Source organism: Musca vetustissima, unplaced genomic scaffold (assembly GCF_032173495.1).
Source record: "Musca vetustissima isolate MV318-11 ecotype Yass unplaced genomic scaffold, APGP_CSIRO_Mvet_v1 utg193630, whole genome shotgun sequence".
NCBI lineage: Eukaryota > Metazoa > Arthropoda > Insecta > Diptera > Muscidae > Musca > Musca vetustissima.
In genome coordinates, this window is record NW_026877439.1 from 8,445 (window position 1) to 21,834 (window position 13,390).

The 13,390-nt window shown below is 35.9% G+C and overlaps 2 protein-coding genes across 2 annotated transcripts; one reads left to right on the plus strand and one right to left on the minus strand.

Annotated features, from left to right (window-relative positions):
* Nucleotides 1–984: 984 nt before the first annotated feature.
* On the plus strand, nucleotides 985–1,876 carry LOC133322017 (uncharacterized). Its single transcript, XM_061531085.1, has 2 exons — nucleotides 985–1,132; nucleotides 1,187–1,876. Exons 1-2 carry the CDS (start codon nucleotides 989–991, stop codon nucleotides 1,745–1,747), a joined length of 705 nt encoding a protein of 234 aa, XP_061387069.1. The 5' UTR covers nucleotides 985–988; the 3' UTR covers nucleotides 1,748–1,876.
* A 58-nt stretch (nucleotides 1,877–1,934) lies between these two features.
* On the minus strand, nucleotides 1,935–3,449 carry LOC133322016 (putative nuclease HARBI1). Its single transcript, XM_061531084.1, has 5 exons — nucleotides 3,112–3,449; nucleotides 2,731–3,050; nucleotides 2,563–2,666; nucleotides 2,351–2,498; nucleotides 1,935–2,293 (listed from the first exon to the last, which is right to left on the minus strand). The coding sequence occupies exons 1-5, from the start codon at nucleotides 3,225–3,227 to the stop codon at nucleotides 1,935–1,937; spliced, it is 1,047 nt and encodes a 348-aa protein (XP_061387068.1). The 5' UTR covers nucleotides 3,228–3,449.
* Nucleotides 3,450–13,390: the final 9,941 nt, after the last annotated feature.

Genomic DNA, 13,390 nt, shown 5'->3' on the forward strand with positions numbered 1-13,390 from the left:
ACCTGTTCTCAAGGATAAGTAAGGAACATGGCGAATCTTACACACATAAGGACTAACTGTGCATCCAGCAGAGAGCCACCGCAAGCAATGGCACTACGAAGTCGTTGCCAATAATGATAATTCATAACTTTAAGGAAAATGTGCTGATGATATTGCAATTCAATTACACCACGAATGTGAACTTTAATGATTTTGTGGGAATATTAGCCATTTTGTATGCATCATTGGTATTTTGGGTAGAAATAATTAAACAGAAAATAGTAAAATCATATATTGTTTGGCATAAACTTTGGGAGATTTATGGTATTCTCAAAATGGTTTGTATTTGCTGGATCTTCCGCTAAATTCAATGCTCATTTGGAATATATTTAAATATATTTGGAATATATTCTTAATGAGGATACTCATTAAGGAATGTATATGAAGGTAGAACAAGTTGAATATCGATTCTCGGCTTATTGTTGAATGTTTTATAACCCCTATCATACCTTATCGATTCAATAACTTCATACCACAGATATTAATGTCTAAAATATTTATTATTTAATATTTATAGTTGTTTTTTTCTTCTTACATTTTCATGTTATTTTCCTCATTATTTTCTTCATTCATCTTTCTACAATTGTTTGGCAATATGCACCATTTTATTTTATTTTCGATTACGTTAATTCTGTTCAATGCTATCTTGATTCCTTCTAACATACAGGGGCCTAATGCTCGTATCGAGTTGTTTCGATAGATAATTTGAATTTTTGGATTACCGTATCCGTGATCGAATAAAATTTATCGATATGTCGAATAAAACTATTCGAGTTTTTGCCCGCCACATTCTACCTGTCGAGACCAAAACAAAACATAAGAAAAACGAAATGTAAGTATTAAAAAATGTAATTATATAAATAAAATATAATAATTCAGCCTTTTATTTCACAGGAGCACGAATTGCAACAAAATAAATTTAAAGCAAAAGGCAATTATGGCAGATATTATGTCTGACCACCCGGGACTTGCCAAAGGAAAAATTTCGAATTGTCCAGAAGGTAGAGCGTCATCCAATCGTTTGTGGGAGCAGTTAACAACCAAATTAAATGGAGCAGGACCACCCGTAAAGAATGTCACCTTGTGGCGAAAGGTATATATTGAAAAGTGGTATGAAAAATTATGTTTCACAGTTTTCCTTTCCAAGGTTTATGCAGACCAAAAACAACAAGTTAAGAAGAAATTATCTTTTAACAAGGCATCAAAGAATCAGACAGGTGGAGGCCCATATGAAGAAGAACTCCTCACCCAATCAGAAGAGCTGATACTGGAAGCAGCAGGATTATCAGCGGCTGTGGAGGGGCTTTCTTCAGTCCAAAGTTTTGGTGCAAAAAAAGGAATGGAAGTGGATAGGAAGGAAAACGACGAGGAAGAACTGATGGATGTAGAAAATGATATGGACTGCAGCATTGGTTCCACTGTGCCTTCATCTACTCAACGTCGTACCAAATCAGCCTCCAAGATGGATCTTTTGAAAGAGAATATAGAAAAACACGATGAAGGGATGCGCGAAAGGAAGTTGTTTTGGGATACTCTAATGGATTGTAAAAGAAAGTCCCTCAAAATTAAAGAGGAAACATATAAATTGAAAGAAAGATCTTTAAAAATAAAGGAAGAAGAGCATAAGTCAAATATGGCTATAAATAAGGTCGAGCTTGAGATTAAAACGTTGGAATTGAATTTGCTGAAACAAAAGGCCGATTTGTAAGAAAAAAATTGTGTATATTTGTACCTATATATTACTATGGACTTTTCTAGTAACCCATGTACCTTACCATAAAATAATGAAATGAATAGCTTTGTTTATTTATAATTACACTAGAATGTATTAATTGAATTAGTTTTGTTTTTGTTGATTTTTTTTAATAAAATATTTATTTTGGTACAAAGATGTTTTATTTGGTTTGTATTTTTTCACCAATCTCATTGGATTGTGTATGGTTAGATGTTTCCACTTCCATTGTGACTGATTCGATATTAAAATCCTTTTCGGTATACATAGGCACTTTAAATTTGATACAAATGTTGTGCAGGGCAGCACATACATTTCCGAATAACGCCATTTTTACAGGGGAATATCTACTTCTTTTGTCATGGCAAAGAATTTTCCATCTGGCCTTCAGTATACCAATGGTTCTCTCTACAATACATCTGGCTGATGAGTGGACCTCATTAAATTTTGATTCATGTGACCCATCGGCAGGATTCCTATACGGTGTAATACACCACGGCTCCAGAGGATACCCTGAGTCTCCTGCATAGCAAAACATATGTGTATATCATTAACTAAAGCATGAATCAGAAAACATACCTAAAAGCCACCCGTTTTTGAAGCTGTTGTTTGTGTACATTTGTTCCAACAATCGCCTTTCGTCGGAATGCTTCCAAACGAAGGAATCGTGTGCTGCCCCTCCATATTTTGAAAGTATCGCTGTAATTATGTGTTGGTGATCACAGATCTGCGTGAATTAAATAAGATTTCTATATTAATATGTAATGAAAATAAATTTAATTAAAACTTACAATCATGGAATTTAGACTATGGTATCCCTTTCGGTTGAAGAACATGTGTTCGTTTTCGGTGGGTTTCTGCAATCCAAAATGTGTTCCATCTACACATCCAATTACTAAAAAATGTAAAAATGCATATATTATTTTATTTTAGAATCGAAAAAGTCAATATATTCTTACCTCCAGGAATCCGAAACTTTGTACAGAAATGTTCCATACACAAAGCCGACTGGTCTGGTGAAAATTTGATGTGTTCTGGACAAAGTTTTAGTTCCATTTCTTTTGCGACTCGCTGGACAACCCTGCAGGTTGCGCTTTGGCTCATTCCAATCAGAAAATCATTACCCACAGTGTGCTGAAAACTTCCACTGGCCAAGAGTGATAAAGTTGATGCCAATTGTAGAACTGCCGGAATGGACGATGACATATGTCCGGAGAAATCTAGTCTAGATAACACATATCGAAAAGCTTCTTTTGTCAATCTAAATCGTTGACGGAATCTGCAATGAATTGCAAAAATTATAAACACCACACTTGCATGCATTTTCTTATTATACTTACGCATTTTCTGACAATGATAAGGGGTCACTACGTTCTCGAATTTGTCTTCTTATTATTTTTATATTATTACCGTCCTCATCTTCCGAAGAGGATAATACAAAAAAACACGTATCCATATTTTTTTCAACTTTTAATGAAGCGGCAAACAATTGTTTTGTTTACTTTTTTTGGATGAAAACATATGTTTCGATTGTGGGTATTTCGATTATTTTTTGACAATAATCGATAAATTTTTGAATAATTCCATTCGAGTCGTATCATTCAATTAGTAACTACGGATCGTAATTTAACTTCGAACAAGATCTCACTCTATATCGAGTACGAGCATTAGGCCCCAGAACTTTGGCTGGAGTCCGGGATGTGGAATCATGAATGGCCGATCTATAAGCCAATAAAAACTTTGGAATATGCTCATCCCAGTCTCGTTGGCCACTGTCCACCACTTTCCGTAGATGTTCTTCAAGGGTGCGATTGAATCTTTCCACCATGCCATCTGATTGTGGATGTAGGGGCGTCGTTCTGGTTTTCTTGATTCCGTAGGAGTCACACATTTCCTTGAAGATCGCTGATTCAAAATTCCTACCTTGATCGGAATGAACCTCAGATGGAACACCATAGCGACAAATCCAATTTTTGCTGAACACATCCACAATTGTCCTGGCTTCTTGATTTGGGATAGCATAAACCTCTGGCCATTTACTGAAGTAATCCATGACCACTAAGACATACCGGTTCCCAGAGTCGCCGACCCAGTAGAATCTCTGCTTTACCTTTTCAGCGGTCTTTGCTATGCCAAGATGTCCTCCACTTGGCCCATCGTGAAACTCCGACAAGACATCTCTTATTTTGGAGTCTGGGACGACGATCAAGTTCCGGTGAGATTTACCGTCCTCACTTTCCCATTTGCGATATAGGCAACCATCTTTTCTAAGTAGACTGTCCCACAGGGCCCAATAGGATTTTAAAAGAGGGCCTTCGGAGGTAATTTCTTTCCGACTAGGTCGCTTGCCCGTTTCTATGGCCGAAATTATTTTGGCCAGAATGGGATCTCTTCGTTGTTCCGTCGACCAATCTTCACCCGACTCAAACTGCAATCGTCGGACATCCACGATATTCTCTTTGCACTCAGCCTTTGAGTAGTGCCTGCATTCTACCTTGCATGGCCGACGAGACAGGGCATCCGCATTGCCGTGTTTTCCGCCTTCTCTGTGCTCGATTCTGTTTAACGGTGACTCATTGGTGGACTGTTGAGCCATTCTTCTACCATCTTTCGTTGGAGGTGGTGACGATGACCTGGATCGTTTGCGCTTAGCTCTGCATTCGCGCGCAATATGACCTGCTTTATCGCAGTTGTAGCATCTAACCCTGTGCTTAGTCATCCCTACAAACTTTGTTTCTTCTATTACCCGCCTCATGGCGTCCTTGATCCAGTTAACGAGAGATTTGTGTTCGCAACATTCGGTCTCCAGTTGGCTAATCTTGTGGGTCTGGGGCTTAATAATCATTCTTGCAGTCTCTTGGGCAAGAGCAAACGACACAGTTTCGGCAAACGACGCTTTTGGTGACGCATATGTTGCACATTTAATCTCAGGGTCACGTATGCCATTCACAAAGGTTTCGATTTTCATACGGTCCAGCAATGGGTGATTCTCTCCTGGATACGCCATTAGCACCAAACGTTCCACCTCAGCTGCAAAGTCTTGTAGCGTCTCGTTTGCCCTCTGTACTTTTCCCCTTAGTTCCATAAGGTAGATGTTTTGTTTATGTTCGCCACCGTACTTACGTTCCAGTGCAGCAATAACATCTTCATAGTTGCTTCTAGAAGCGACAGGAATACTCTGTATAACATCAGCAGCACTGCCCTTCAATGCCAGAAGTAGTGCAACCGCTTTGTCGCTGTCGTTCCACGAATTTCTAGAAGCCACTGTCTCGAACTGTAACTTGAAAACATTGAATGACGTAGAGCCGTCGAATACAGGAGGTTTGATTTTTAGCGTGTTATCCGGAACTCGCACCGGACCACCTTTGATTTCCAGTTCCGACATTTTCTTCTCCAGATTCGTAAACCTGTGGTCGTGGGCCAGAAATTTCTCATCCACAGACAGAATCTTCTCGTCGACCGACTGCACTTTCTTATCCAACTCTTTAATTTGGACCTCCACGGTTTCCACTCTCCTTCCAATAACTTCTGTAATTTTCTCGAGTTTCTCGTCAAACATTCTACAATTCTCCGCCTTGAGTTCATCTAACTTTCTGGAATTCTCTTCGAACATTGGTCTCGTGTTTCTGGAATTCTCTTCGAACATTTTAGCCAGCATTTCTCTGAAATCGTCACCCCTGGCAGCTACTGACGAGACTTCCCCACCGTTGGATTCGCCCATTTCCGATAAATCCACTTCATCCTTACTGTCAAACTCATATGTATCGATGTTCATACCACGGCGCTCGAACTCATCCAACAGACGTTTTTGGAGTTCAGCCTTGTTGCCAGTAGAGGACAATTCCAATTTATTCAGCTCCTTCTTCAAGTCTTCCACTCGTAGATCCTTAAACTTCATCGTAGTACTATCGTAATCTCACTTCCGACACCAATTGTTACGTTCTTGGACTTCACTTAATCCTGTGTAGACGTTGTTTTATTTCCCGATACAATTCGTACCAAATAAAACGCGGGTTCTTTCGGATTACGATTATTACAATGATTTTATTCACACAACTTTACTTTGCACTTTACTTTACTCGACGGTTTCAATTCGCGATCTGATTCACAACTGACTCACTGCCTTTCCATTCCCTCTATTTATATGAGCCCTGCCTGTCGCTACAGAAGTTTCTAGACGATCTGGTAACACCTAGATCACGAACAATCTACCAATGCAACAAACACATTGAGTAACAATAACAACAACAAACTTACTGAGTGAACAATAACAACAACAAACTTGAGTAAACAAACTTACAATAACAACAACACATATACAGGCGAGGGAATAACAAAGAAAGAGGAATAACAACAACACATATACAGGCGAGGGAATAACAAAGAAAGAGGAATAACAACAACACATATACAGGCGAGGGAATAACAAAGAAAGAGGGATGACGTTTAACAAGAATTGTACGACAATAACAAAATAGAAAATGAAAGAGGAAATGGAAGGATGTAGAAAAATCTATACAGTGGTTGTTGTTGTGAAGTTATTCAAATAAACTGCGTAGTAGAAATTTACGTTACAATTCAAATTCTTAAATTAACGGAATTCATCTAAATTAACTTAAATCTAAAGTTATATTCGTAACAATATAATTTCCAGTTCATCCATAATCTTCAGCTGATTATTTAGTGCAACCTTTAATTCTTTGGTGAACCATTCGCTAAAAATCGGATGAAAAATATATATATATATATATATATTTGGTGCACTATTTGCTAAAAATCGGACGAATATATATGGGAGCTATATCTAGATCTAAACCGATTTCAATACAACTTGGCACACGTTCAGCTATCCTAACTTCAGTACGTTGTACAAAATTTTGTGCCATTTGGCTTTAATTTGGCTCTTTGGTGCACCATTAGCTAAAAATCGGTCGAACATATATATCGGAGCTTTATCTAGGGTTCGTCCCTGGCCCAAACAAATGAGCTGTGCCAAATTTCATCCAATTATGATCATAAAAGCGACCTGTACTTTGTTTACAATTTAACATAGAGAGACTGAAGGACATGTATAAATCGACTCCGAAAGTGATTCTATGCATATTCACAGAAGGAACCATGGGTCTATCTCGTTACATACATATGTACAAAGTCATATATTAAAAAATTGCATCTGGCAATGCCGTACAAAGAAATTGCAAAATTTGTAGCATACTTTTAGGCACTAGAATTTTTCGCGGGTTGGGTGTTGCCAGACCAATATTTTTCGAAATTTTTATTTTTTTGGCGGGCAACTACTTCATTCTGGGCGCATGGTATTTTTGTGAAATTTGCCCAAAATTGCACCAAATTTTTGGGATTTTTTTTTTTCAAATTCATTGGGAGCCATTATTGTGATATTGGGCGTTATTGTTACTAAGAAACTAATATTGTGAACCCCCACTAAGACATTTTTTAGACGTCCAAAAATAGACACACATTTTTAGTATTTTTTAAATCTGTTTATTTGTTTTATTTCAATAAACGAAGAAGGTACATAAAGAAATAACTCAACTACATACACTGTTTACTTAATAGTACTTAATGCAATGGTAGTGTAGAGGAACAAATCGATGAACAACAATATCAGGCTCAGCTTGATATTTTCTGTCAGAGATTCTTCAAACCTACTAGGCATCCAGGACAGGTAGATAGAAAATTTAACTAATTGGCAATCTGCGGGCTTTTAGCTCCGTAACATGTACCAGGTTTGATATTCGGAACAACATTTTTGGGCTCATATCAGGAAATAGTTTCCAAAAATTCAACATAACTGATTTGGTAGTACTTAAAGAAAGATAGCTATAAAAATACACTAAGACTGCTTATGGTTCCCATTTTCAACGATAATAAATCCAAAAATATTAAAAAATCCACAATTGTATATTAAAAAAAAACAATCTTTTAAGCTTTCAAAAGACTGATTTGGTTAAAAATATTTTTTTTCGGGAATTACATTTAGACTTTAGATAAAAATATATTTTTTAATAAAATATTTTTTCGTGGGTTTTTAAACATGCTTGTTTTGGGGACCAGATACAAAACTGTTTTTTAACAGTTTACAAGCTGTTAAAAAACAGTTTTCCAGAAAGATAATAGCTAAAAGATTACCCGTTATAATTGTAAAAATGTGGAATGGCAGTGTGTAATAAAACTTAAGAATTTCCTCCAACCATATCTGGAAACTTTATAAAAATCGGTTCAGTAGTTGCCGAGATAATTGTATTTCAATTGAACGATGGTCCGAAATACACCTCCTGCTCGATTCTGTTCGCCTATTACCTGAAAATGAAAAACCACACAAAAATCGGTCTTTTAAAAAAGGCAAAAATTGTTTTCATAATGTCTGCTGCTGTTGTATGAAAATTATAGCATACTTGTAGGGGCTAAGGGCAGTTCGAGGTGGACTTTCTTGTTGCTTGATATGTAGGTGTGATTGTATTTTTGCAAGATCGATTTTTGTAGTGTTTTTCATTTTTTGGTAATAGGCGCCCAGCATCGAACAGAAAATATATTTCGGAGCATGGTAGAACTGAAATTCGAATAACTCCGGAATTACTTAACCGATTTTTATGAATTTTGCAGCAATGGTTAAAGGGAATTTATTACACAATGACATTATATATTTACTACACCTATAAAGGTGATTTTTAGCTATTATATTTTTGGCAACACTGTTTTTAACAGTTTACACACATCTCGTGTTTTGATTTTCTGTCATACATCTTCAGTTTGGTCCATAATTTAACGATGAATCGCCATAAAAACCATGAACGTTTTCAATTCATTGAATTTCATAACTAAAATGCGTGCTTTGTTAAGAAAGTTCATTGCGCGTTTCTAAAATTTTATGGCTGTATAATCAATCGATCCATTGAAGCGGCTATTTTTTTACTCCATTTCATATAGATTTATACCGATTTCAATTTCCTTTGCGACCATACAATTTGGCGAACGGAGCGCCATATATTGATGCCGTAACTGGAAATTTCATACATGTAGAATTTAATGTCCTGGTTTTTGTCTCATAACTTTGGACTACTGGAGGTATTGTAATAAAATTGATGTTATATGAAAAATAAGAAGTCTGACTATTTCGTGACCTACTCAAAGTGTAAAAAAATGTGAAATGTTTTATTTGAAAAACTATGTAGGAGGATAAATTTGTATGTTTTCTGCCTTGAAAAAACTTTTCAAAATACAATTTGCCGATTCTATGTCAAAGACCAATATTTTTCCTTTTATTTGAGTTAATAGAGCTAGTTACAGGCCATGAAATACATTTCTGAAGCTAAATATTTTGCTGTTAACGATAATTCCCTTCAATAGATAGCGTTCATGTAGGGTCTAGTATGGTGCAATAACAGTAATTTTATTTTCAAATATAAATTTTCCATCGCTATCATTTCGTTCAAATCTAAATTGTACTAAACACATAATTAGGCATTTTTAAAACAACCTCCATGTTTCATCCTTAGGATTTAGTACCATTTAGTGCTAGTGAAAATACTACCTTAATTCCGTAATTTTCATTCCAAATTTAAGTTTTCCATCTGTATACGTTAACAAAAATCTAAATTGTACGAATTTTCAAAACTACCGATATATCTCAATCCTGCACTCCAACTGTAATATTAATTCAAAATTTCAGAATCTCAGCTCTATCCGTTCACACAAAAGCAATTTGTAAACTGACACCAATTTTTATATTTATTTCAAATTTATTCCAAATTTTAGGTTTCCAGCTCTCTAAAAATTGTACCAAATCTAGTGCCGTGCACATAACTACGATGTTCCAAAGATGTCTCTATAGCTCTGTCCTTTCGAGCAAAATCCCAATTTTACTAAATTTAGTACCATATAATACCTTTCGTACCAATAAGTACGAATTTCCTAAACTATAGCTCCCTTCGAGAATTATCGTGTGTATATTTGCCGTATCAGGATAAACTTTTTATAATACTCTCAATCCTAAAGTGGAATGCATATTAATGCTGTAATTCCGTTTGTATTATGTCCCCCCTGTCCCCCTTATAAATCACCCACTCGATTTTATGTATATTGGAATGCCCATTCCATGCTCAAGGATTTTAAAAGTTCCAGCTGGAAAAACTTAACGTTGTGTCATGTTCTGTTGTGTTTTTTTTTCACTTAAGACAACACTGCCCATAATATTAAGTAATTTTTACCAAAACAGGTAACATGTGTAATATTAACCCACTGACCATAAAAAAACAATTCAATTCAACTATCGCAATAACAATTGCCCTTAAACTTGACTAAATGTTATCGATTGTTGTTGTTTTCTTTTTATAAATCTCTCCAAGAGGTAAATAAACTGTGTTGACCGATAAACGTTGAAATAAACAAAACCAAAACAAAATCACGTATTTAAATTCTAAACACATTTTATTTATTTGACACACATAACGTACATACAGTATATACACTGCTGTGTGGCACACCTCTACACGCACAAACTTAATTATATTACAAAACTACACGTACATACATATAAATTATTTACAATTAATAATAAAAAATTGATTGCATTTTCTGGACTCTTTCATCCGCCAGGATAGAAGGGTTGGCCAGGGAATGGTTGTCCTCTTGAGAAAACATAAGGATTTGGATTGACCACCTTAGCTATATCGCTATAGCTGCGACCACGTGAACTTCTTCCCCGGCTATTGTTACCAAAATAACGGGAATATTGTGGGCTTGTTAAGGATAGGTAGACATTTAGTAAGACAACAACAAATAACACTAAGAATTTTTGCATTTTTTCGTATTTTTGTTTCTAATTTTTTCTTCTGTTTTTTTTTTTTTTTTTTGTTTTTTAATAGAACTTATTATGATTGTAATTGGTTTTACACTGCATTTATATTTGAATTTCTCGATGATTATATGATCCGTTTGTGGTTAATCATTGCGGTGAAATGGTTGTTAGTAACGATTCTTGTTGGCTTAACAACTTCGTTCGTGCCATTGTTCTAATCTAGCCGAAGAGATCAGTCAGTTTGTCGTTTTATTTTCTTCTTCATTTATCCGGTCATTTAAATTTATGTGCGTCGATCTATCGATAATATTCAAATCATAATATTCAAATCACGTAGTTTCGTGTGTATGAATAATAAAGCACAACGCCCCCACACCGAAATGCAGGTACCAAGCGATCATACGTATTTGGACGCGATCACCTCATTGGATGAGGAGCGGAGCCCATCTCAAACTCCTGCCTTTCTCCTACCTACCTAGGGGCCCTGACACCCGTGCTACCGAAACCTTCGTTCAGGTTTATAGCCGAAGCTATTACCAGTAGAACCCCAACAGTTCGAGACTGGTCACTCACAGACTATAGCCTCTGCCCAGCTTCATAGCCAAAGCTACTACCATTAGGACTAACATGCATTAGGACTAAAATGAAACAATCGCTGAAAGGGGATACAAAGCAAAAGTGACCACTAATATCTCACGATATTGGTAGCCACCATGCATCTCACCCCTCCCAACAATTACTCCACAAGCCTGCTAGTCCATGAATGGTCCCCCACAGACTAACCTCTGCACGTTTCCGTAGCCGAAACTACTACCATTTGGAATGACCATTAAGAGAGAATGAGAGTAAGGGTCAGTCTTAGTCTTATAGTTTTGAAAAAAAATCCTTTGGTACATATATCCTACACTCTATCAGTGTCCCTCAATCCAAATTTAAGCTCCATAGGTTTGCCAAATTCAAATGGTACCATATTTAGTACGGCTGAAGCTAGAACGGTGAAGATCACTCATAGCCCGAAGTTGTCAGAAAAGGCTGGATTTTTGGAAATTCGTTCTGTTATAGTATATATTTCCAAAAACCCAGACCTATCTGATCTCTTCGGAGTGAACTTCATCGTTCTAGTTTCAGCCGTACTAAATATGGTACCATTTGAATTTGGCAAACCTGTGGAGCTAAAACGCTTAACTTTGGAATGAGGATCACTTATACAGTGTAGGATAGATGTACCAAAGGGGTTTTTTTGGAAATTCGAAATATAACTATCCCAAAAGTTCATAGAGTATAAATCCTGCAATTTGTAATTAAGTGTACTGTTGGAGTCTAGGATTTGGGTGAACCGATCGTGCGGAAATCCTGAAATTCAGAAATATTTATGTTGGATTGCTGCTGTAAGTAGTTTTTGTAGTAATGTGTACTAAATGGTACTAAATTTATACAATTTGGATTTTAGTATGAGCCAATAGAGCTGGAATCCTGAAATTTGGTATTATGATTACTGTTGGAGTGTAGGATTGGTTCATGGATGTAGTTTTGGAATTTTGTACCTATGGGTACTAAATCTAGATTAAGTGAACCGATAGACTTTAATCCTGAAATTTGGAATTACGATTTGTGTTGGAGTGTAGGATTGCAAATATTTGGAAATTAGTATTTATGTTTATTTAATCGTGCTACAGTTGGTACAATTTGGATTTGTGTAAACCGATCGGGCTGAAATCCTCAAATTGGGTTTTGGAAATTAGTCCTTGTGTGTACTATAAGAGAACAAGGCTACTAAATGGAACAACATTTTTAATTGTTGGTCGATGTTGGTGTATAGGTTGACTAGTTCTTCTGACAAAAGTATTTTTCTGTGGAAACAAAATAAAATCTTAAGACAGGTTTAAATATTTCCCACATTCGAAGTCCACTCTTAAACCTTTTTTTTAATATATCTCTAAAAATAATTTGAGAACTATTTTTATACGCTCAGCCTTATGGCTAATGAGGGTATATACACTTTGATACGGTGAAAATGTGCCTCATTGGTTTTAGACCCCATGTTTCTTTGGACCATATCCGATTCAAAAAAGTTGGAGTCGATTTACCCATGTCCGTCTGTCTGGCTGGCTTGCTGGTGCGCACGATAACTCTTAAAGGCAGTAACCGATTTCATTCAAACATTGCACATCTTTACCAAGCCTAGATCAAGTAGGAAGATTGGACCCAATGGTCCACTCCTTCTAGTACCTCCCCCACAAATGGTAAAAATTTTCAATATTTGTAAATCCAATATCAGGCTAATGGAATGTCCGATTTGAGACAAACTTTGCACAATCCATTATCTTTACGGGTTCTTTATAGATCCAAACTTATAGCTCTGATAATAATGAGAAAATTTTCTTTAAATATCCACGGTTTTTGCTCTGATAATAATGAGAAAAATGTTTTTTTTTCAAAAATCCACGCATTCAACTCTAAGAATATTGTTTAGAAATTCACGCTGATAGCTTTGAAAATAGTGGAAAATATATTCTTAAAAAATATAGCTCTCATAATAATAGGGAAATATTCTTTTTATCTCTGATAAAAATCAGAAAAATATTCACTGAAAATTCACACATGAAATTTTAAAAAATCACAAAATTCAGATCTGATAATTATTAAGAAAAAATTGAAAAATAGAAATTGTATTCTAATTTGTTTGCTATTTTTTCGACCATTAGTGTATACAATGCAAGTATGTTTGTAGTAAGTATGTAGTTTTGCCATTAAAAGCTGTATTTCCATATATGAGGGTACATATATTTTTTATACAGGCG